The sequence below is a fragment of the Sardina pilchardus genome, chromosome 11 (assembly GCF_963854185.1).
Source record: "Sardina pilchardus chromosome 11, fSarPil1.1, whole genome shotgun sequence".
In the NCBI taxonomy this organism is placed as follows: domain Eukaryota; kingdom Metazoa; phylum Chordata; class Actinopteri; order Clupeiformes; family Clupeidae; genus Sardina; species Sardina pilchardus.
This window is the reverse complement of record NC_085004.1, coordinates 3,623,178-3,648,160: the sequence shown is the minus strand read 5'-3', so window position 1 is coordinate 3,648,160 and position 24,983 is coordinate 3,623,178. Positions and strand designations below refer to the sequence as shown.

Sequence of the window (24,983 nt, the reverse complement as noted above, 5' to 3'; positions counted from 1 at the left end):
AACTCCTGTCACCTGCCCGCCTCGCTCTGACCACGCGCCCTGGCCCTTCAGCGAAAGCAGCTCAATCAGGGCCTGGACCAAGATGTCTGCCTTTCATGATACTCTTAAAGGGTATCAGAGAGATGTTCTCCTTTTTTTAATTAGGCAGCAAATGGCCCCTTACTTGTCAATGGTTTTCACATGCTTTGGCATGGTGATATTATCAATCATTTTGGAGAGAGAAAAAAAAGACTTTGCTTTAAAGCACCTGATAATTTATTTCATTTTCATTTCAGTAAATAGCACATGAGGGTGTGTAGCTGTTTGTTGTGCAGTTCAAAATGGGCCTATTTGTAAGAGTCCCTTTGAGCCTTGACCAACTCTGCTTTAGACCTCAAATCACATGGCATGTTACAGTAAAGTCCTGGCATCTAGGCAAACACTTTCTTACTTGGCCTGCGTTGTAGCACTATTCTCTCTCTCTCTCTCTCTCTCTCTCTCTCTCTCTCTCTCTCTCCCCACCCCTCTCTCTCTGCCGTTTTCTCGCTCTGTGTCTCTGATCCTTGGAGAGAAATGGCCCCAGCGTTTCCGATAAAGGCCGATAAATAAACATGTGCCCCCGTCTCCCTGCGGCCCTCCACCCTCTCTCCCGAGAGCACGCCTTCCCAGCACACTTCCTTTGCTTACAATTAGTCCATAATAAAGCGCACTTTACTCTTAATAAGAGAGAAAGGCCTCCGTCCACGACTCTGCTCCATATGCCTCCTCGCACTCGCACGTCTTCCAGGGCCCGGCCCGATCTCCATGTGAGAAACGCAGTCATGATTTTAGCCACAATGCCACTCCGCTCACAGCTGCAAACAATAGTGGTAAAGAAGAAGATGAGGGAAAAAAAATTGTAACGTATGCAAAGAATCACGAGCATTTCCAGTCAAGTCTGACTTCCTGATGGTTTTGATAAGATTAGTGGCTTTCTTAAACAGGATGTGCAAGGGCTGCCTTTTTAAAAAGCACGCACTATGGACAGAGAGAGAGAGAGAGAGAACAAGAGAGAGAGGGAGGGAGGGAGAGAGAACGGGAGGGAGAGAGAAAGAGAGAGAGTGTGAGAAAAAGAGAGAGAACAGTTGCATAAGCGCTTTGACAGAGAGCTCCTCTCCGAGCGGAAAGTTTCTCTCAGATTAGCTCGGGAGTTTATCAAAGTGACGGAATAAAGAAGATTTAACATCACCCGTATTAAATAGACATGCAGCGGTTCAATATTTAAAAAGCCCATTTGCCACGACAGAAGTGCTTTTTCATTCAAGAGCATATGGCTCATCTACCTGTTTATGGTCTCTCTCTCATCCTGTCTCTGCCGAGAAAAACACAAGACAAGAAAGGAGATCTTTTCAAAAGACATTGAAGAATCATTCAATTAACGGCAGCATGATGTAAAATAATTACTTGACTTGCTTTGCGTAATGAGAATCTCTAATTAGCCATACATTTGTTTTGTGCAAACTCCAAAAAACTACAGACTCCAGTTGTGAAGAGCCGGTAAGTATGTTGAAGTAACACCAGATTTCTTCCTTTCGCTCTCTCTCCCTCCCCCCTTTAAGCTGTGCATACGTCGAGCTGCTCAGAAGCACAATGTGTTTTCCCATGTATGCATAACACAGAATGATGAATAGTGTTTCACTCTCTCTCTCTCGCTTTCTCTCTCTCCCTCCCTTTTCTGCTTTAATTAACGATGCAACAATTAAAAGATTCACAAACTAAATTGAACCTTGTCTCCCTCTCCTCCCGACTTGATTTCACCACCTGTCAAAACAACACCCCTTGTTGGAGCCATTATGCAAAACTCATAAGAACAGAACCAGCATGAGGAGAAGAAAACAGCAATTATTTCTGATATTCGCTTATTTGGGGGTTATATTGACATTTGAAGTTTGCAGAGGGAAAAAAGGCAATCTTTGTTTGTTACAACCTGGAAGGGAACAGATTGTCCTGTGGCGTTTGATAGCCGGCCTGCGTGTGCGGGTAAAGCCGTAGCAGTGTTTTCCTTTGTGCTACGCTCACTACTCTTTAAACGGATCACTCCAACGGAATCCCACGGCTGTTTATTTTTCCCCTTCATGAGGATGATGCGTTCTCATGTGTTGTTAAGCCTGTGTGACCCTCCATGATGATGTAGTACTCATGCCCCCCCCCCCCCCCCCTCCCAAACCCCCCCTGCTCTAGCTAGAAGCCTGTGAGGCAGCCTGCCTGCCTACCAGCCTGCCTGGCCCCAGTACTCTAGTGTGCTCTCTGCGTCCCTGGATTGGAGGGCTGGGGGTGTGTGGTTGGGTGGGGGGTTAGAGGGTGTGTGTGTGTGTGGGGGGGGGGGGGGGAGGGGTAGTGATGTAAGGGCCGGGCGAGTGGTGGCTGTGCACTGTCACACTGTGTCCATTGTTCACGGGCCTCTCTCTCTCTCCGCGGCGGGCGAGCTGTGCGTGATCACCGAACTGACCGCAGCCTGCCCTCCTGCTGTAATTAGAACACGGCCTTTTACACTGCCACAGAAAGGTGAAGCAGTCACATGAAGACACTCACACACACACACACACACACACACACACACACGTACACAGAAACACAGATCAAAAACGCACCAGTTCAGTTCATAGACGTCCCTGTACTGACGTCAAAAGCATTTTATTGTCTTAACCGATTTTGTTGTAGTAGAAAGAAACCACCCCGACTGACTGAACTACTTCTCTCTGTGTTTCATTTCTCTCAAGCAAGCGGAAAGTGAGAACAGAAACTAAACTGACTAAACTGAAAATTAGACTAAACTAAACCAGAACCAACCAAGTGGGCTCCGTTTTCCATTAACCATCTGTGCTGGGTCGGGTCTATATTTGCAGTGCAAACTGCTGTCCCTGGGTCTCTCTCTGTCTCCTTGCCCCCGTGTCCAGCCACTCCTTTGGCAGCCCTTTCAGAGGCCCGGCACCTCATCAGTCCTCTAAGCAGCAGCCTGTTTAACAAATGTTCAGCCCTATTAATCTTCCGCTCAACACACAGCGTAGAATCAGCAGGCAGGAGGTTCGCCACATTGAGGTGGCCACCATTGTGTAACGTGCAGGCATGAAAAAGGACATCTCTCTCTCTCTCGCTCGCTCTCTCGCTCACTCACACACACACACACACACACACACACACACACACACACACACACACACACACACACAAGCACACAAGGACAAATACAGACACACACACACACACACACACACACGCACACACGCACACATACAGAGACACAAGAATTAATACAGGCACAAACTCACACAAATACAGATCCACCCACCCGGATACACATACACAAAACACATCAGGCCATCATGAGAATAGTGCTAGTCAGTAGTTACTATAAAGGAAAGCTTTGAACCTTTGCCTGAGCTCAGATGATGATGATGATGATGATGATGAGGAGAATGATTATGATGTGACCGACTAGCACAATGAACTGTGGGAATGCACTTTTCCTCCCATTGATCTCCGCTCACTGGCATCCCAACAAGCCTGTCAGACAGATGGATGAAAAGAGCTGCATTTTTCTTTCTCCTTTCTCCCTCTCTCTTTTCTTTTTTTGGCCCTCATGCTGATCTGTGGAGATGAGCTGAAAGCTGACCTACCTGTTGAAAAGTCCTCTTAAGACTGCCTCAATGACATATTGTCTGTGTGTGTGTGTGTGTGTGTGTGTGTGTGTGTGTGTGCGTGTGCGTGTGCGTGTGTGTGTGTGTGTGTGTGTGTGTGTGTGTGTGTGTGTGTGCGTGCCTATCTGTCTGTCTTTCTGTGTGTCTGTGTCGGCGAGAGAAGACAATGAGAAACAGAAAACCAAGAAAGCCATCCACTTCTATATAGCGTGGCTATTTTACATATACAGTTAAACAACCATTATGAGAATAGCTCTATGTGGTAACAACTGTACTGTATGCTCAGAAATATGTCTTAGTCCACCACCGAAAGCTCTGTCTTTAGCAGGCCTTGTGCCTGAGACTAGGCTTGATGTTTGTGAGCGTTTGTTTCATTTGATTTGGTTTATTTCGTGCGCTGGGAACCCTCTCTTTTCGCTTCATTACAGCCTCTAATAATCCAGCTCAGTCAAAGAGCATCGCAGGGAAGAAAAACAACCTGGGTTTTATTGGATTAATTAGAATCATTCTGAAGACCACCTGCATTAGACTAAACAAGAGTAAAGAGAGATCAGTCTGGGACAGCCGATATGCTCGAAGTGCGCTCAGAAACCAGGGTCTGCTTATGATTTAGCTATCGCTAATCTGGGGCCGTGTGCTTTTTTCCATAAATGTATTGCATGCATGAATATTTCCAGCCATTAAATATGTAACATATGGCAAACATTCCCACCCTTCATAGCTTTGTCCCTACATCAGAGCCATTAATGGTTTGGTTGGCTGTATGATTGAATTTTGCCCAGTTAGTAAATAATGATTGATTTATTAATGACAATGACCTCGCTCATGGTAAATTAATGAGGTATTGCATAGTAATTAGTCAATGGATTCTGGTCGATAAATACCTAAAATAACAAAGGTACATGTAACTAATGGGCCTTCAGTCCATTACGTTCCTCTGTATTGATGCAGACAGATGTGTTTTCAGGAAAGGCTCCTCAAACTTGCCAACTGATTGCATGGCTGTTTAGAAATGAAGGCGATGTTTTCTGTGATTAAATCCCAAACCCATTTTCATCCAAAATGAACCCGGTTTAAGTGTAGCTAAATGTGTCTTGCAACAGCAGCAACAAACGCAACAACAGCAACAACAAAACTCCAAGTACCCAAACACTTCTAGAGTTTCCAAATAATACGCCGACCCCTCGACCACCCAAACAAAAGCATCTTGTCTGGAGCATTTGCTATGCTTTATGTGAGGCATGCCATACTTGTTTCTTTTTCGCTTTTTCTTCCTCTCCCCGGGTCAGTTCAAGGCTGCATGGTGCTTGCAATTGTGTTTTATGGAGCCGTGGTTGCTCTCAGCCCTTTGATTTGTAGCCGTATACATCAGGGGCAGGGCCACTGGAGAAGGAGTGCAGACTCACCTGGATTTAGGAAGGAGTCTTTCACGGCACTCTAGAAATTGTCCTTGGTGTGCAGTACATGAAAATGATTTTACTCTCATCAGTCTTAAGTGACACCATTTCTGTACATATTTAATGCTTAGTTTGACTTATGTAGTCATGGGAATGTCACTCTCACACGACTGTGAGACATGTTAGATAAGTGCAGATAAATAGCAGAACGGAAATATACACTTCACTTGTGATGTTGATACCTTCTAATTGAGCTGAGGGTTGCAAAGCAATTTGCAAAAAAAGTAAAGAGAAAAAAAAAGAGAGAAAAAAAAGTCAGGAAATCAGGTTGCTTGCTACGTTGCTTGAAAGAGTGAATATTAACCACAAACTGTAAAGTAGAGTACCACTTGTCTGTGAGAATGCGCTAGAGGAAGTCTCGGTGGCTTTTAAAGACGCTCGATCACAGCTGAAGCATTAATTGGAGCACGCTGCTGTTACACTATGTCTGACAGGTAGCGCCGGGCCACCACTGCCAAGCCCCAAGTCCTCGCCGTGCTCGCCCTGTGTGCAGTGCCGAGGTCCAGCTTACCCACCTTAGTTAGCACGTGGGCTAGTCTAGGCCTCAGTGACCATGCTTTGTCAGTGACAGCCCCAGGAGGTGCAGCTCAGGCTATATGCCAGTGGAAGAGATTCGTGTGGTGAGCAGTTGCTAAGCTAGCTCTCAAGGTAAGTGGTTTTAAACATGTGATGCTTCTCATCAGAGAGCTCAGCGGTGCGTAGCTCAGCAGAAATGGTTGGCTGCTTTGACTTGTGATACAACAACGGCATTCACAGCGGTGGCTTTAAAAAAAAAAAAGCTAATCTTCAGGATGAGAAGGTCATGACTGAAACAACACTTAAAAGCACAGAGGAGATTTAAAGGAGACATGACCATAGCACCTCATAGTCTACATAGAACTGTCAAGAAATAAATGACAGACTAAGCCAGTGAAGCAGACAGAAATATTGCACACCAAAGGATTGAATTTTTACTAGTCTCACAGAGAACCTACATTGAGCCATTTTAATATATTCTGTCATTACAAATGTGGCTAATTCATTATAATTAGTGAAAATTCAAACATGTCTGAAGTTCGCTGGTGAGAACACACATTGATTTCTTTCATTTCCATATTAGTTTTGGGTCGTTATCTGATGCTGCTCCAACCATGACAGCAGGGCTGCATTTTAAGTGCAAAAAGTATTTAGATTATACTTTTTTGTTTCTTTAAAGATAAGACTTGGCACAGGGTTTCCCTGATTAAACCGAGTAAAATATGTTTTTTAAAAGATAATTATTGCTTCCATAGAGTGATGGCGCGAGGAGAATATTACCACTGTCATTGTGCATTTTTACTTAGGCCATGCATGGTGTGTAGCCTATTTGTGTGTGTGTGTGTGTGTGTGTGTGTACGTGTGTGTGTGTGTTTGTGTCTGTGTCTGTGTCTGTGTGTGCATGTATGTGTCTGTTTCACAGTTTGTCTGCGTCTGAGGGTGTGTGTGTCTCATCTTTAACCATATGAAATGTCCTTTTTAATCAGAAAAAAATGAAATGACTTGGGAGCAAGGGAAGCATATTAATGCACTTCATTTGCATACACTCGTCAGCGAGGCTACGTTCAAAAACAAACTGGATTCGTCAGTTCATTTCATATTGTTCCTTTGTCTATCTGCCTTTGTTATATGGTAAAGATAAAGCAGGAAATCAAATTGAAGAAAAAGGGCAAGCTGCTATCTCTCTCCAAATGAGCAACAGCTCATCAGTCCTCGCTTAAATCGGAGATTTATTTTGCGAGAAGCCGTGCACACGCCAGGCACTTTCAAAAAGCCTCCCTCGGATACATGCAGGGCCTGCAAAGCATTCTGGGTACCACCGAACTTCTTTTTTTTTCTTTTGCAACTGAAATAAACAAATAAATAGGGCTGGTTTCTCAAGTGATACCCACCACATCTCATTCTTTAAATGACTGAAAGTCTGACTGAATTGCTTTCAGATGCACATTGAAGCCCTTCCCATGTAAAGTGCACCCTAAATTAAATCATTTGGGTCTCTGTGGCATAGCTCTTTTTTCCTCTCTTTCTGATCACACGCTCAGGTTCGACGCTGATCTAGACGTGTTCCCTACGGACTCAAAAGCTCACACACTCACATGTGTCTCCCTATAAGAAGTCACTACATCAGTAATCCACCATCAGGGCACTGGTAAATCCCAGCAGAGTTGTTTTTTGTTCGCCTTTTTTTTGTAAATGTGTGCGCTGAAGTTTGAGGACAAAAAAAAGCGACAGCATTCAATAGCTACCCACAATGTGTGCAGCAGCCACTGGAAGTGGCCACAGTGTTTTTATTCATGTCGGAGAGATAAGAGTCCACATGCAGCACGGCGTAGGAAGAGCAAATAGCTAAAGAACAGGCAGGCCTTATTAAAGTCCTTAAAGAGAGCGTGTCAGCAAATATGTGCTCCGCTCCCACTGCCTACCACTCTCTCTCTCTCTCGCTCTCTCGCTCTCTATTCCTCTCTCTCTCTATTTCTCTTTTTCTCTGTCTTTCTCTCTATTCCTCTGTCTCTTTTTTTCTGTGAGTCTAGTGTGTCTGTATGGTGATTTGTTGTGTGTGTGTGTATCTTTGTGTGTGTGTGTGTGTGTGTGTGTGTGTGTGTGCTGGGTCTGAATCTGAGTTTGTCATTTGTTTAGTGCAGTGTTCTGTAGGTTTGGGCGGGCTGGCTTTATTTGGTCAATACAAAAGCATTTAATTGATTTTACACACCAGATGTTCTGTCGTTTCTGTTATTATGGGTTGTTCTGATCATGATCTATGTTTTTAATGAAATGATACCCTACTTCTTTTTAAGGGCCTGTGGCTTAATTAGTGGATTGGTCAGCTGTTATTCATAGTTCAGTCATCTGTGTCCATGTAGAAAAAGGGAGAAAGTGTGTGTGTGTGTGTGTGTGTATTATATGTGTGTGTGTGTGTGTGTGTTTGCAATTGTGTGTATGAGAGAAAGAGAGAGAGAGTCGTTTCCTTGAGAGGAAGTAGACTTAACCATTGAGTCCTGGTCACTCTTCCCTTCAAACGAGCCTACAGTACCTAATGCTGGTGCTTAGTGGCTTGTGTCTGACCGGATTTTTCTGATTATAATCATGTGTTATAGCGCACGGCCGCTGTTACTAGGCAGCATACTAATCAGCTTAATGAGATATTATACGATATTTTGTTGACCAAAGCAAAACTCACTTTATTGTTTCTGAAGCTTGACCCTGTTGGTCGCGAGGGGACACAGCACACAATTATCCTTCCTTAAGGCAGCGTACGGCATCTTAAATAACAAGCTCCGTGCCAGATGACAACAGGGTCTGCTTGGGTATTCATTTCAGCTTGGTGGTGCACTGGGCCATTCTGTAGTCATTTTAAATGACTGGAAAGCCTCTGATACATTGGGAACCCTTTCAATAACACCAACTGTTGTTTTCTCTGAGTCGGAAGCCATACGAGAGAGAGAAAAAAAAAGAGGCAAGAGCAAAGTGATTTGCATCAAACGTAATGCAGCTCTTAATGGAAAATTACGCCAAGACAAGTGTCGCAGTGGAGAGATAAGAGCTTGTGTTTACTGGAGTAACCCCTTGGTTTTAAGTGCTATTGTTAATATCATAATTGTAGTATTGCGCCGGCTTCATGACAATGGCATTGCTCCGTTTCATTAAGGCGTGTAATTGGAGGAATTCTGATAGGATGGGCCCAAGTAGCTTAATTATGTTGCGCTTGCCATGTTTACTGGGTAATTATTGCATCCAAAATGATGTTACAGTTCGAGAGAAAGTTCTGAGAGTTACAACTCCCTCCCCCCAAGTGTGAGAGTACATGTAGTACTTCATAAATCAAACGAAGATAAAGTAGCTCTTTTTTCCTTCACTCTCGTCGCTGCTGCTCTGTCATTCTCCCTCTAACTGTGTGTACTCATCACATATGGATAGCTATTTAATAAATTAAACTTCTTATTATTTTGTAATCACACTTTTTTTTATATTTTCAAATCAAATGAATTAAATACAGTTTGATTCTTTCAAGACATTTGTTTTCTGTGATAAAATCTGCCCCTTCATACAACCTCCCACCCTCACCCCCATATAACCAATAGACTAATAGCCCTATATTATGTGCCTATTTCAGTCTTGTTTCTCAGTTAATGCTATGGAGAGGATGGACATTTTTACTAAGTACCTGCTATTGTGTCTCCTTCTGGTCTCTTAGGATGGAGGATTCTAGTTTGTGCCTTGGTGTGTCCTCAGCGATCTCGGATGCTGACACCCATCTCAGCAGTGCCGTGCTCAATGGCCGCTACCCCATCAGCCAGAAGCTGCACCAGCTAACCGCTCAGCTGGGCCATGCCTTCCCTGACCTGCCGAGCCGCCAGCAGATCCCCGAGGAGAAAGCTGCCACCCCACTGGACGAGAAGACCCACGCCGCTCTGGCCAGCCAGCCAATCAGCAGTCAGATGGCTCTGCTCGCCAATCAACTGAACCGAGACATGGAGACCGGCGCACTGGGCGCTCTGAACGGACGCGTGGACCTGCAGCAGTTTCTCAACGGTCAGAACCTGGGCATCATGTCCAAGATGAACGACATTGAAGACGACGCCCGGAAGAACCGCAAGTACCCGTGCCCGCTGTGCGGCAAGCGCTTCCGCTTCAACAGCATCCTGTCCCTGCACATGCGCACCCACACCGGGGAGAAGCCCTTCAAGTGTCCCTACTGCGACCACCGGGCCGCCCAGAAGGGCAACCTGAAGATCCACCTGCGCACCCACAAGCTGGGCAACCTGGGCAAGGGCCGCGGACGCGTGCGCGAGGAGAACCGTCTGCTCCACGAGCTGGAGGAGCGAGCCATCCTGCGGGACAAGCAGATGAGGAGCAGCCACATGCAGCCCTCCCAGACCCTCCCCCACCAGCCCCACCTGGGCCCGCAGACCCACAACCAGCAGCAGCCCGGCTCCGCCTGTGGCCTCCTCACCCCCACCAGCGCGGGGGGCACACCGGACAGCTCCAACCAGCTCTCCTCCTCCCCCAAGCCGGCCGGCGCCAACCCAGGACCGGAGGACCAGGGCCCCAACCCGCCCACGGGCTTCCGCTGCACCTTCTGCAAGGGCAAGTTCAAGAAGCGCGAGGAGCTGGACCGCCACATCCGCATCCTGCACAAGCCCTACAAGTGCACGCTGTGCGAGTTCGCCGCCTCGCAGGAGGAGGACCTCATCTCGCACGTGGAGAAGGCCCACATCACCGCCGAGTCGGCCGCGGGCCAGGGCGACGGCAACGGCCCCGAGAAGCCCGCCAACGAGTTCCGCTGCGAGGTGTGCAGCCAGGTGTTCAGCCAGGCCTGGTTCCTCAAGGGCCACATGCGCAAGCACAAGGACTCGTTCGAGCACTGCTGCCAGATCTGCGGCCGCCGCTTCAAGGAGCCCTGGTTCCTCAAGAACCACATGAAGGTGCACCTCAACAAGCTGGCCATCAAGAACAAGCCGCCGGTGGGGGTGTCCGAGCAGGACATGTCCACGGTCAACACCATGAGCAGCCTGGCCCAAGAGGCCCACGCCAACCTCTACTCGCGCTACATCTCCTGCCTGCAGGGCGGCTTCCTCTCCCCGGACAAGCAGGGCCTGGCCGAGCAGCACCAGATGTTGGCCAAGGCCGGCCTCGCCATGAAGGAGAAGGAGATGCTGGGCAAGCTGCTGGGCCCCGTGGCCGGCATGAGCCACGCGCTGGGCGAGAACGAGAAGCGCTCGCTCCTGGGCTGCCTCAACCTGGTGCCGCCGCTCAAGTCCAGCTGCATGGAGCGCCTGCAGGCGGCCGCCAAGGTGGCCGAGATGGACCCGCTCAACAGCTACCAGGCCTGGCAGATCATGGCCCGCGGCATGGCCATGGATCGCTCCTTCATGCCCAAGGAGCAGCACCACGGCCACCACGGCCAGGACGAGGAGATGGCCAACGCGGCTGCCATGGTCAACTTCAACAAAGAGAAGCACGAGGTGTACCCCCCCATTAGCTCTGCCGACAGCCTCAAGCAGAAGCAGCATGCCGAGGTCATGCACGGGCTCAAGACCAGCGTGGCTGGAAGCATGATGCCCCTGAAGGAAGAGGGAGGAGGTTTCGACGGACACCGAGAGTTCATGTCCCACCATGGCGGCCTGGGTCTGGGCCAAGGCCTTGACTTTGGCCTGAGCAGCCTGAAGGAGAAGCCCTCCGAGTGCCCCGACTGCGGCCGGGTCTTCAGGACCTACCATCAGATGGTGGTCCACTCCAGAGTGCACAAGGAGCGGCGCAACGTGGAGGAGAGCCTCCAGCACAGCAACACCAACACCACCCTGGACGAGCGCCGCGGCTCCGCCAGCGACCCCGAGTCCCAGTCCATCAGCCGGTCCACCACCCCGGGCTCCTCCAACGTGACGGAGGAGAGCGGCGCCGGAGGAGGACACTCCCAGACCGGGAGCGTTCAGGACGACAGCCCCCACCCTTCCTCTCCATCCTCAGGTAGAACATTTACAGCCCCCACCCTTCCTCTCCATCCTCAGGTAGAACATTTACAGCCCCCACCCTTCCTCTCCATCCTCAGGTAGAACATTTACAGCTCCCACCCTTCCTCTCCATCCTCAGGTAGAACATTTACAGCTCCCACCCTACCTCTCCATCCTCAGGTAGAACATTTACAGCCCCCACCCTTCCTCTCCATCCTCAGGTAGAACAATTTACAGCTCCTCAGATCTTCTCCACCAACACGGCCTCACAATGCACAATCACAACTCACAAGCAACATCTACAACAAACAAAATAAACAAGCAAACAAACAAACAAATCAGATGTTTGGACTAGCTTCAGACTTGCCACTGTATAAATTCCCATCGACTCTAACAACACAACAATATTCCTGTTCTGTCTTATTCTCATTATCTCAGTAAAAATGCATAGCATGCGTTGCTAATCTTCCTAGCAGTAAAGGCCCATTTAGGGCAGAGGAGCCTCCTGTCTCTGGGCCTCCTCCTCCTTGGCCTGCTGTGGGCTCCTTGCGCCTGGGTGCCTCACTGCCGTGCTGTGTGTGTGCCTGCTCACCTGCAGTCTTCACCAGAGGCCCCTCTCTCCTCTCAGTGTGGGGCCACTGACCCGGATGTGAGCTACTTAATGCCATAGTTCACCCAGTGACAGACCTCTTACACAATGCCTCGCCGCTGGGAGGGGGAAGGTTGTAAAGGCTGGAGATGACTAAACGTGCTTGGGGCTGTGCGTATGTGTGTGTGGGTGTGTGGGTGTGTGTGGGTGTGTGTGGTGCCTTGAGTGATTTTGGGTGGGGGATCTGATCAAATCTGCCCGTTCAAAGCAGGCAAAAAGACCAAAAAAGCCACTCCAAATCCGAGCTGCACATTCCAGGCATAACTCAGATACTTAACGCCTCTGTTCAAATACCCATCAAACACCCTCAATCACAGCGGCCCGCCGGCCCCAGATTTCTCCTCTGTGTTTTCACTGCAGACAAGAGGCTTAGGCACATACACACAGACGTACACACACACACACACACACACACACACACACACACACACACACACACTTATATAGACCCTCATAACTACACAGAGACACAAGTATGGAGACAGTGTGCGCCAATGATGTCCCCCTATAAATGTGTAACCCTTGGACACAAAACAATACACCCAGTACATAGCGAGCGGAACAGAGAACAGTACAAGTGGTTCACTGACTGGGAGATCTCCCTAAGGAGAGGCAGCATGGACAGCGCACATTACAAGTGATTAAAACATCTCCTTTACTGAAAAGGAGACAGTGAACCCACCCTCGCAGAGGAACTTAACGCTGGCAAGATAGAGTGTATGTTTAGTGGGATTAAGAGAGGCTGTTGCCAACGATTAGAGAAGTTTTAAAGGTAACTTTCCCATTCCTCGGGGTGCAGCACTTCAGCTAAGCAGTCTGCCCGTTAATTAGGTCACGACTATGTGATAATCAGTTGGTTTAAGCTAAACAAGACACTAATTAAAGATATACATATAAAGCAGGTCAAAAAAATGTGAACTTCATTTGCAGAGTAAAATGTGCTTTTAAGTCATGAGGAAAAAAAGAAGGGAGAGTGGCTTAGCTTGAAGGCTCTAAGCAACTTAATTTCTACAGTACAGAAGAAATTGTTTATTTATTCGCAGTCCTTATCATCCCCATGTAGAGAGATGGGTTTGAACATGGAATGGGCTATGTTTATTTTAATCTAAGAAATAATAACAGACAACCCCCCACCCCAATTAGGAATTAATGAAAACGAGAAGGAGATAAAACCTATTTTCTTTACTGAGACTATTAAACCTAAACACATCTCAACAGGATGGGAGGGGGTTATGTTACGGAAGTAATTATCTTCTGAATTTTAATGCAGGAAGTTTTATTTCTTTTTATTCTCTTTCTCAAGTACTTTGAATTTGTGAGATTCAGCTCGTGGCACTTGTGAAACCTAGCTGAAATTTACATATGATGGAAGAAAACATTCCAGTTTTGAGGAGCAACATTGTGGAGTTTGCTAAATACTGCACAATATACTATAATTAATTAGACAACAATAATATAATAAAATATATTAGATTTATTTAGTATTATATAATATAATATAATATAATATAATACAATACAAGATAATATCATAATATAATATAATACAATACACAGTGTATTTTTATATACAACATGTATACTTGAAATGTATATTTGTACATTTGAAAGTAATATTCTAAATATGATATTCAATAACAATGAAATATGAAATAATCTATCCACAAATAATGCTCATGTGTGTCTACAGCAAGAGAGCCTGAGGGCCCTTGAGGCTCTGTGTTGTTCTGTCTGGGCATGGCGATGGAGGGGGATCACTACCCAAAATCTGAAATCCCCTAGTCAGCCAGCAGGTTGAAGCGGGATGTCTCGAGCAGGGAAGGTGTGTGTGTGTGTGTGTGTGTGTGTGTGTGTGTGTGTGTTTTTGTGTGTGTGTGTGTGTGTGCGTCAGTCAGGCATCTTGCCAGCTCCCTCCCGCCACCCTAAGCATGTCTTAAGGTTGACCTTGAGGGCTCTCTCTCCTCTCGCTGCAGGCAGCTGGGTGCAGGGGGGCAGGGACAGACTGGCAGAGTCACAGGTACACACTCGCAGCTCTGCACGCGCTCAGGATGCACACACACAGACACACACACACGCGCTCACACACACACACACACATACACACAGTCGTAACCACGCCGGCAGCTCCTCAGAGGAAGTGAAGTCAAGCACACTATCACTTGCAGTCACACCGCACACTAAACGCTACAGGTGAAACTCACGAGAGGAGAGGGGGTAGTAAACACGGCCCCGCAGTTCTATCAAAACGAGGAGAAAACACCGGGGTCAATGTCCTTGTTTTGTACTTTGGTGTTAGCTTCATTAGCGGCGTAAAGTATTTTCTCTGTTTGTAATGGGCTGCGAGATCAGTGTTGGGGGCTAAGAGAAGTTTTAATTAGACGCCAGACGTGTGAGAAAGCATGCATTCAACCCATGTGGAGCTAGGTGTCATATATTATTGTGTGTGGGTGTCTGTTTGTGTGGGTGTTGGTGTGCTCCTGCCTGCATGTGTGTGTGTGTGTGTGTGTGTGTGAGAAACAGCTCTAAGGGAACAGGATGTGGCTGGTTATACCTCTTTGTTTCTTTTATAATTTCCGCCAGCCCTTTAGCCCCAGACAGAAATGATTCTCTTTATTGTTCTTAGTTTTTTATTCTTTATTTTTTTTTTTATGTCTGAAAAGAACCCCCCCTCCCTTCTTCCCTCCCTCTCCTCCCACCTCTTTTCCCTTCACAGCCACAGTCAAGCTCTCCGCCACCTACCCGCTGCAATTTTGAGTTAAACTTGAATTACAGTAATCAACAATAACATCTCAACTGTGAAAGAAGGTCGACACAATCGCTTTTGTCTTTGACACTGCACTTGTTTAAAGACAAGGGAGGGAAGAGAGCGCTGGCTCAGAGACGTCCTTTAAAGACCTTTCTCTTCACTCCCTCCATAATAAAGCTTAAATATGCTGCTCAAGCACTAGAATTTCCTGCCCCTTTACCTCTCCCCTATATTCCTCTTTATTACGTTTTCCCCATCTACTCGTTTTTTATGGCTATAACAAGATTGGTTTGACTGGGGGAGGAATCCATTGTTCTTCCAGTTTTTCCACTTCGGACTGAGCTCTATAAACACAGGGGTCCACGTCTGATAATGTTTCTGAATACATTATGCCGAGCCTTTGAGTGACAGACAAGGCAGAAGAGAAAAGAGAAAAGAGAGAGAGAGAGAGGATGACAGAAAGAGAAAGACAGAGACGTATAGATGTGGTTCAGTGCTGAAGACTGGTAGCGCTGCAGGCCCTATTGAAGCGTGCCACAAAGCAGGGTAAAGTTGGAGGAGGTAACAGCCACAGTAGACATAGTGTGCACATCTGCAGGAAAGGGAAGAAAGGAGGACAGATGTGACAGATGTGAAGAGCAGTCCCATCAGCACGTCAGACAGGCAGGGCTGAAAGAGGGGAGCACTAGACTACAGACCTCCACTCGTGCCTGTGTCTGTCTGTGGACAAGCAGCTCAGGCCACACAGAGGCTTGTTACATTTAGCCACAAATGGCTGAGGTGACAAAAGAAAGCGACGTACAGTACAGTTCCCTTAATGCGGTTAGCAACAGATAACCTTACAATAGATCACCTCTGTGCCGCCGCTGCTGAAGCACTGCTGGTGTACTGTACTTACTTAGGCGCAGCCACATGTGCAATAAACAGATATGCACAGAATGTACTGTACACACATACACAGACACATACACAGGCATACACACAGACACACACAGGCACACACACACACACACACACACACAGAGACAGAATAGAGACACACAGACACACACACACACACACACACACACACACACACACACACACACACACACACACACACACACACACACACAGAATAGACACACACAGTCAAAAGCATGCGCTACCACTTCTTTTCTCCCTGATCCCCTTGCTTAAGGCTACAAACCTGCCTCCTCTTTCTCCCCCTCCTGTTGAGAATCCCCCATGTCTAAATATTTTTGAGGAGGAACAGCGTTTTAACATGGCGAGGATTAGGCGTATATCCCTGGGTCTTTACCGCTCTCAAACATGTCGGCAAAACGCTTGCTCCATACAAATTGAAATTGGATTTGCCGACTGATGCCTTAGGTTATAAAGCATGGATATTCATCTAATTACGTAATTACAATGGGTTAATTACACGTAGAGACTTACTGTTACAATGTAATTGCTGTGTAATTAAAGTAAGGAATAACCAAAACTGCCCAAGTCCAAATTAATTTTAAACACTCGACCAGTGAGGAGGACTTCTCTATGGCTGCCACTACTGTGCGAGTGAATGCGGGTCAACTCGCCGACCTTACATTTTATTTCACTCCGATGCGAGCGACGCCTCGTAGCCTCGTGTAACGCGCTCTTCCCCTGGCGTCTGTGCCGTCAGGATGAGGTGCAGCCATGGAGGAATATGTAAACGGATTATGAATATGAGTGTATGAGAGGCCAGGGGCTACATGGAGGCAAGCTGTGAATCCCCACTCAAGTGTCAAATGGAAGCCAGCCACCGCTTGTCCGCGTCTTCAAAGCCCCGCGACTGCTGTTGAGGACTGAGCAGGTATCTGTGCTCAGTACAGAGGGCCATTTCAGACACCCCTCTCTCTCTCTCGCGCGCACACACGCTGTCTCACTCTCTTTAGCCACAAACTCGAAATTGAGGACACTTTTCTGTGATTTCTGCACAAATTAGAGAGGCCGAACGGAAGTCAGCGTAGCTAGTTTCTCTTTTGTTCAGTCTGCGTCCCTCTCTATCCATACAATACCTGTGCCTAGCCCCCCACCCCCACCCCCACCACAACCCGTATATTCACTCATTTATTTATTTATTCATTTGTTTTAATCTCTCAACCCTCCATTTTCTAACTTGTGGTTCCTGCTCTTTGAAGATTTCAGCATCAGTCTGTTTTTGTGTGTTTTTTTCTTCTTTCCTCTTTTTTTCCCCTTAGTGTCACTGAATGTGAAAAGATGTCAGTGTGTACGAGGCGAATTCATTACTGTGTTATATTTCAGTACACTGGGTCAGGCCTCTGCTCTCTTTAAATGATAAAAGTTCTATTCAATGTGCTAATTGTCAGTGTGCGCCACTGATTGACACATCTTGGATAAATGTAGACTTAGTATTTTTGCACACGCTCGAACAATATAAAAGGGCAATTTATTTCCCCCTTTGATTTGTCTCGCATGCTCACTTCTCTCTCTCTCTTTCTCTCTCTCTCTCTCTCTCTCTGTTTCCCTCTCTTCATCTCCCCCACTCGCTCTCTCTCTCTCTCTCTCTCTCTCTCTCTCTCTCTCTCTCTCTCTCTCTCTCTCCCTCTCCCTCTTGCACTCTCTCTTAGACTCAATTTGTAAATATTACCCGTGGAGGGAATTAGCATTGCTTTTTAAAATATTTTAAAATTCCAATTGTATTCCAAAGTGTATATGAAAGCGCTGCTGTGAGTGTCGTCTCGCCGTGCTCACCGTATTCCTGGGAGGCTATCACCGGGCAGTCCTTATGAAACATTTATCAGCCTGTTTTATGTCTTAATGATCCTGTTAGGATTCCCCGCTTGACTATAGACAAAAATGTACTGTTAAGAGAGGAGGGGAGGGGAAAGGGAAGGAGAGGAGAGGGAGAGAAAAAAAGAGAGAAAGAGACAGAGGGAGAGGGAGAGGGCGAACATCATGCCGTATACCAACCAGATTTTAATTTCACATCTTTGCCAAAACATTGCTTACCTTTCTCCCAAACAAGCCTCCTTGGCACGGACAGATATTTTTTCACCAGCCAGTCCATTTCTGTTTTATGTTTTTGTAATTAAAACATAATATTTATCTTTCCCTAACAGAAGGTTGCTTTACTAGTCTAGGTAGAGAGTGTGAATATTAATATTTTTAAGACAGCAAAATGATATTTCTTCTACTGAGGGTGACATAAAGAGGAGAAAAAAGAGGAGTGCCATTTTATCATCTGAATGTTAGTCATTTAGAAAGTAAGCCAGAGAAGGGCACAATATGGAGGAGGGCTGGGTGATAAATGGCCATGAGAGGGTTACACACTGTAAGCATCAAAGCAGAGTGCACACACACACACACACACACACACACACACATAGACACACACACACACACACACACACACACACACACACACACAATCCCACCCTCCACACAAACTGCCGAAACTTCAAGTCAAAGTTTAATATGCAGACGGCTCGATGGCGCATCGTTTTGTTTTTCTTTCTGTCTCCCTTTTCATTTCTTTTCTTTGCCCCTTTTTTGTGCTCCTGATGGGAACGTCGACTCAGAGGAGGATGGCAACGGTGACAGCTGTCTGATTCCTTCAATGGCGAATTCCAGTGGAATGAGCCGCTGCTCTCTCCCGCCTGCGAACACAAGCGGGAGGGAGGAGGTTTTGTTTGAACAAGTGAACTTGGGCATGATTGGGGAGCCTCCCGTGTGAAAAAGCAGCCGAATACATTGACCTTTGTCTCATTAAATATGGACGACCAGCCATATGATACCATGACAGAAGAATCCTCTCCCTCTCTCTCTCTCTTCTCTCTCTCTCTCTGTCTTTTCATCTCTCTAACCCCTCCTCCTTCTCTCTGCTCTCACACTCGTTCCAGCCTGCTCTGGGAGCATGTAACGTAAGGTTATTATAAAGATTAAAATACTGTACAGTATTTAGCCTAAAAGACATTCATATCCCAGATTTATCCCCCATTGGTAGCCATGACAGCATAGGGCAAGGGGGGCATTTATTACACACTGATGAGTACCAAACCCCCTCTCTCTTTTCCTCTCTCTCTCTCTCTCTCTCTCTCTCTCTCTCTCTCTCTCTCTCTATCTCTCTCTCTCTCTCTCTCTCTCTCTCTCTCTCTCTCTCCCTCTCTCCCCGCGCTCCCTTGCTCTTCTAACCCCATTGACAGGCCACATAAAAAAGCCTTTTGTGTCAACATCACAACACTGACATGAGGCAGATAATGACATGAGAAGTTTGCCTCTCTCCTTTTCCACATTTACATCCCTGTATTTATTCCTGCTCACATCTTCCCAAAAACAGGAATACTGTTGAAAAAAAGCTTAGTCCGAGCATTAAGATCTTCATTTTTTTTTTTTTTTTTTTTAGCCCATGCATTCCAATTGTTCTTAAAATATTTGGCAATGTCAATTAGTAAGTGAGCAGAGCTAGCTGATGAACACAATTTTCCACTAGACTGAGCACCCTATTGTTGTGGAGCGAAGAGCAGATTTCTGAGGTCATTATCATTCCCCGTTAGCCTGGCCCAGCTGCTCCACTCAGCTCCAGCCAAACTCTACACCACGGCTCAGGGTAGCAGGCAGCAACAGGGGGCCCGGAGAGTGAGAGGGAGGGAGGGGGGGCTGGCACTGGACTGAGAGAGAGAAAGAGAGAGAGGGAGAGTGAGGGAGGGAGGGAGGGAGGGAGAGGGAGAGGGAGAGAAAGATAGCATGCGGAAGGAAAGAAAGGGAGCGCAAGCGGAAGCGTATGATGGAGTGAACGATGAAGAAATCACGATGGAGAGATTGAGACAGAGCGAGGGAGAGGGAGAGGAAGCGGGAGGGGAGGAGAGGAAGGGCCAGGCATGATGGAGAGAGAGAGAGAGAGGGAGAACAGAGGAGGAGAGAGAGAGAGAGAGGGGATGGTGAGACAGAAGGGCAGGAGCACACTGAGACAGAGTGCTTGGAGAGAATTAAAAAATTATTCATACGCTACTTGGAGCTGAACGCATAGATTATGAGGGTAAAAAACTTTGGAGGAGAAGTGCGGGAGAGGAGGGGTGCTCGTACTGACATCCTGCTAGGCTCGGGCAGTGCGCCCTCACAGCCCTGTAAAAGCAAACAGGACCAAGCCAGAGCGTGTGGGAGAAGTCTTCATAAATACAGTATGTTTTCCGATGAGGAGGACAACACCCCATCATTAAAGCTGTCATTAAGACACCCTTTTAAGATATGCAGTGTAGATATGTCTCTTGCACTATTTTGACAATTCGCACTTCGCCTTCACACAAAATGGGAGCGGGAGCGGGAGCTACCCGCACGAGCTGCAAATAAAGCATGTGGAACGCTGCAGCGGAGATAGAGACGTTTGTGTCAGGGCTTTGAGCTGAAGCTGGCCCTGCGCTACTGTGGGCTGAGGATGCTGCTGCTGCTAGTGCTAGTGCACGTTGGGTTTGCCTAGTCTTAGTGTAGTCGGTGGTGTGTGTGTGTGTGTGTGTGTGTGTGTGTGTGTGTGTGTGTGTGTGTGTGAGTGTGTGTGTGTGTGGGGGGGGGGGGGGGGTGCAGTGGCTGGTGGTTGGGATCTGTCACACTTCACACAGTGCCACACTACTGAGCTGCTACTAAGGGCTACTTAGGGCCTCTGCCTACCACATCATCTCTCTCTCTCTCTCTCTCTCTCTCTCTCTCTCTCTCTCTCTCTCTCTCTCTCTCTCTCTCTCTCTCTATCTCTCTCTCTCCTTCATGCTATCTTACTTTCTTCCCCACACTCTCTCTTTCCTTTCCCCCTTGTGTCCTCAGAAGGAGAGGGCTCAACGCGCCGGGCTGGAAGCGCAGATCCGTGTTTGTCTGGGGGTTTTGAACGTGCGGCTAATGCTGTTTGTGTGTGTTTCAAGGTGCTTTAGAACTCATTCTGGGGATTGGACGGTGTGAGTGCGCCTAGAGAGGAGGGCTAAGGGAAGAGCAAAGGAGAAGAGAGAGAGAGAGAGAGAGAGAGAGAGAGAGAGAGAGAGAGAGAGAGTGAGGGAGAGAGAGGGGGAGTGAGGGAGAGAAAGAATCCTGAGCAGGTGACAGAAAATCCACCATTTGGGCCCAAAGCTGTGTGTGCTCCGTGGGGACGAGTGCTTGTATAGGTGTAGGCTCGGATCAGACTTCAGCCGTCAGTCACGCAAGTAACTCCTTCCACACAGCTCCCCAATAACACGCACACACCACCGAGACCTTTGTGTGAGGAGTCGTGAAGGCCCTGGGCCCGTTCGGCTTGGTGCGGTGTCAGGGTGGGGTGTCGGGGGTGCAGGGGCTTGGAATCCAGGCCAACCTCGCTGCACTTGAAACTATGACAACTCTTGCTTGGGCTCAGTGTGCCGCTCTTCAGCAGCCTGCTATTACAGCCACGTTGTTTACGGCTGCTGAAGGAGTCGGCGAGTAGCCTGCTCGAGACGCCGACCCCTGTGTTTAGAGTACCCCAATGATGATTAATAAGAGCTGAATTATTTGATGTGGAGGAGATGGGCCCACATCCTGGGCTCCTGCACTCTCTCTTTCTCTCTCTCTCTCTCTCTCTCTCTCTCTCTCTCTCTCTCTCTCTCTCTCTCTCTCTCTCTCTCTCTCTCTCTCTCTCTCTCCCTCTCTCTCCCTCTCTCTCTCTGGTGCGCGCGCACGGGGGAGCTCGGGGCTGATGAGACTCCACAGTCACTCTCATCAGCGCGCCCATGTGTTCCTCTCCTTTTTTTCCGGGGACAAGCTCCTTCAAATCAAAGAGGCGCATCGCTCATACCTGCGCCTCGCTCTCCAGCCAGCCCCGCAAGCAGCTGGGGAGAGAGAGCGAGAGAGAGAGCGAGAGAGAGAAACGTATAAATAAATAAATAAAAACAAAAACTTCTGTGTCATTTTCAGTCTAGATACAGAAAATCTAGCCTGCTTTTAGATTAATTAAAGCAGACAACCCTCCCCCCCTCCGAAAATGAGAATGTATTATTCATTCTTTATAAAGCACCTGATACCTGCATCATTGTATCCAAAGAACTCTTTTTAAGATGATGAAAGCCCCTTTGAGTCAAAGTAAAAAAAAAAAGGGAAACGAGAAGAGGGGAAAAAAAGCTCTCACTTTTGTACTCACCAGCTGTACATTTTAATGTGCTCCCAGAAGCATTTTGCTCTCCTCCCTCCTCTCTCTCTGCGCCCTTTCTTTCTCCCTGTCTCTCTTTCTCTCTCTCTCTCTTCCCCCTGTCTCTCATGCACTCGCTCACTCTAGTACCTCTCCTTGTGCTCCGCCGTGCCTATACATCTACTCCTCACCTCGCCTACCTGTGGAAAGTTTGCGTTAGTTGCGCGCTGCGGCATCAAAGCGTTGCTCTCAGCTTGCAGCTGCCAAGCTCCCTGTCCCCTGTTAGCAGGCATCCAGCTGTCAGGCTCCGAGAGGAGGAAGAGAGGGAGGAAAGCTCTCACCAGCCATATGGTACCCGGCTCTGCCGGAGTCTCGCCGCTCCGTGGGCAAATGGCAATCTCATATATCTCATCAACGCCGCTAATATCCAGCCCCCAAAAATGGAGGCCGTGCCCAGGCCCGGGCCACACCTCATCCACGTCCGCCACGAGCGCGGGTGGTCCGCTCCAGAAACACGCGCAGGCAGGTTTTTTTTTTTTTTTCGTTCGGCGCGGAGACTGGTTAACGGAGTCCTATTTTTTCCCCCCAGCAGTAAAGAAACGTGGGATTTGTGCCACGGTGTGGCGTGCGCGCTGGCTTCTCATGCCTTCCTTAGCTGACAAGGTGTGCCCGAGCATTAAGTCGCGACTGACAGCCAGACTGTGTAGCAGAGAGGCACTCTTGCTTAAGGGGTAGGGGGTTGAGGGGGTGGGGGTGGGGGTGGGGTGGGGTGGTGGTGTGTGTAGGCACACGGCGCGTGCCTGACCCTGGAGAGATGGGCTTGGGCGTGTGCGCCATTAACAGGATGCTGCGTCGTCTGCTTAAATCCGCACAGGCCTGTGCTATTCGTCTCTCCCCGCTTTCCTAAGTGCAGCCGTATGGCGGCAGAAGCCTCGGCGAATCAGTGGCATTATGGATGCATTAGCTCACAAAGCTCAAAACACTGTCACCCTCTGCGTTGGCCAATCCCCCATTCTTTTGCAAACACTATCAAAGTACATGACCCAGGAAGGAAGCTGTACCCTCCTCACGTGATAGATGTGTGTGATATATGTGTGTGTGCCTGTGTGTGTGAGTGTGTGTGAGTGTGTGTGAGTGTGTGTGCAGGTAGGTGTGTGTGTGTGTGTGTCTTTGCGTGAGAGCACCCCATTAGAACAAGGGAAAAGCGAGTGGGGGCAAAAAAGTGTGAACGTGGAAATCTTTCCTGAACCTGACTGGAAGCAGTGGCTATTAGAGGAGGATGCTGGAGAGATTAATATGGCGGTTGCAGCGTTTTGGAGGGACGCTAACGTTAATGGCCCCACTGGGTTTTTAATGACTGTTGTGCCCCAAACAAAATGAGCTAATTAGTGTTATCATCCATATATCAGACCATACACACACACACACCACACACACACACCACACACACACACACACACACACACACACACACACACACACACACACACACACACACACACACACACACACACACACACACACACACACACACACAGATGCACTCACAGAGTATCAGAGATCCTCAGTGGCAACAGACAAGCTGATCAGGCCTTATCACAGCCAGCCACAGCAGGGGAGGTGCCACGGAGAAGGAGCCTGGTTGCCCACTGTATTTTGCAGCGCCCCTGTGTATTGACACACACGTGATTGATTCGCGCGCGCTAGTTTAGCTGTGATCTGTGGATACCCCTGCGACCTGTCCATTCCTCACAGTCTCTTGGTGCCACGCTCAATCACCGCTAGCGCCGCCGTATCATTCATCTGAGCAGCGCTGTCATCGGCCCTGGCTCTGTGGCGTTGCGCTATCACGATACCCGACTTCAAACCTCACTTCCATCTGTCATGTCAGAGTCAAGATGTATACAAATCTATGCATCTTTAAAAGCCAGTAATTAATCGGTAGTAACAGCTATCCGTTTCTACACATCTCTATGATGGAAGACTTATTGGCTGTGAAGGCTATTTTCACATGCAATTTAGCTATTAGAAGATTACATTAAAGGGATATTCCGCCATTTTTGGAAATACGCTCATTTTCCACCTCCCCTCGAGCAAAACAATCGATATTTACCTTGTTCCCGTTCATCCAGCCATTCTGTGAGTCTGGCGATACAACTTTTAGCTTCAGCCTAGCATAGATCATTGAATCGGATTAGACCATTAGCTCCTCACCTGCTAGCTTCATGTTTAAAAGTGACCAAGATTTCTGGTAATTTTCCCATTTAAAACGTGTCTCCTCTCAAGTTAAAAAGTGCAGTAAGACCAACTGAAAATGAAACCTGCCGTTTTTCTAGGCTGATTTGACATGGAACTACACTCTCATCTGGCGTAATAATCAAGGCAACTTGCAGACTACTGGCACTACTACTGCTTGTTGTCTATGGGGACTATTTTCAGGTGCTGCGTACGGTATTACTGCGCCTATGGTACGTTTGCAAGTTGCCTCGATTATTACGCCAGATGAGAGTGTAGTTCCATGTCAAATCAGCCTAGAAAAACGCCAGGTTTCATTTTCAGTTGGTCTTATTGCACTTTCTAACTTGAGAGGAGACACATTTTAAATGGGAAAATTACCAGAAATCTTAGTCACTTTTAAACATGAAGCTAGCAGGCGAGAAGCTAATGGTCTAATCTGATTCAATGATCTATGCTAGGCTGAAGCTAAAAGTTGTATCGCCAGACTCACAGAATGGCTGGATGAACGGGAACAAGGTAAATATCGATTGTTTTGCTTGAGGGAAGGTGGAAAATGAGCGTATTTCCAAAAATGGCGGAATATCCCTTTAACAGCAACAAGAATACTTGGAATAGATTCAGGACTGTATTCAATACAGGACCTCCAGAAGAAGGAGCCTAGGCTTGGGAAC

General features: G+C 47.6%; 1 protein-coding gene across 1 annotated transcript in view; it reads left to right on the top strand.

The window, feature by feature from the left end:
- Positions 1–5,553: 5,553 nt before the first annotated feature.
- znf536 (zinc finger protein 536) overlaps positions 5,554–24,983 on the top strand; it is an 84,472-nt gene continuing 65,042 nt past the window's right edge. Inside the window, exons 1-2 of the mRNA XM_062549627.1 lie at positions 5,554–5,761; positions 9,321–11,593. Of these exons, the coding sequence (XP_062405611.1) occupies positions 9,322–11,593 (2,272 nt within the window). The 5' untranslated portion in view covers positions 5,554–5,761; position 9,321. The remainder of the gene's footprint in view (positions 5,762–9,320; positions 11,594–24,983) is intronic.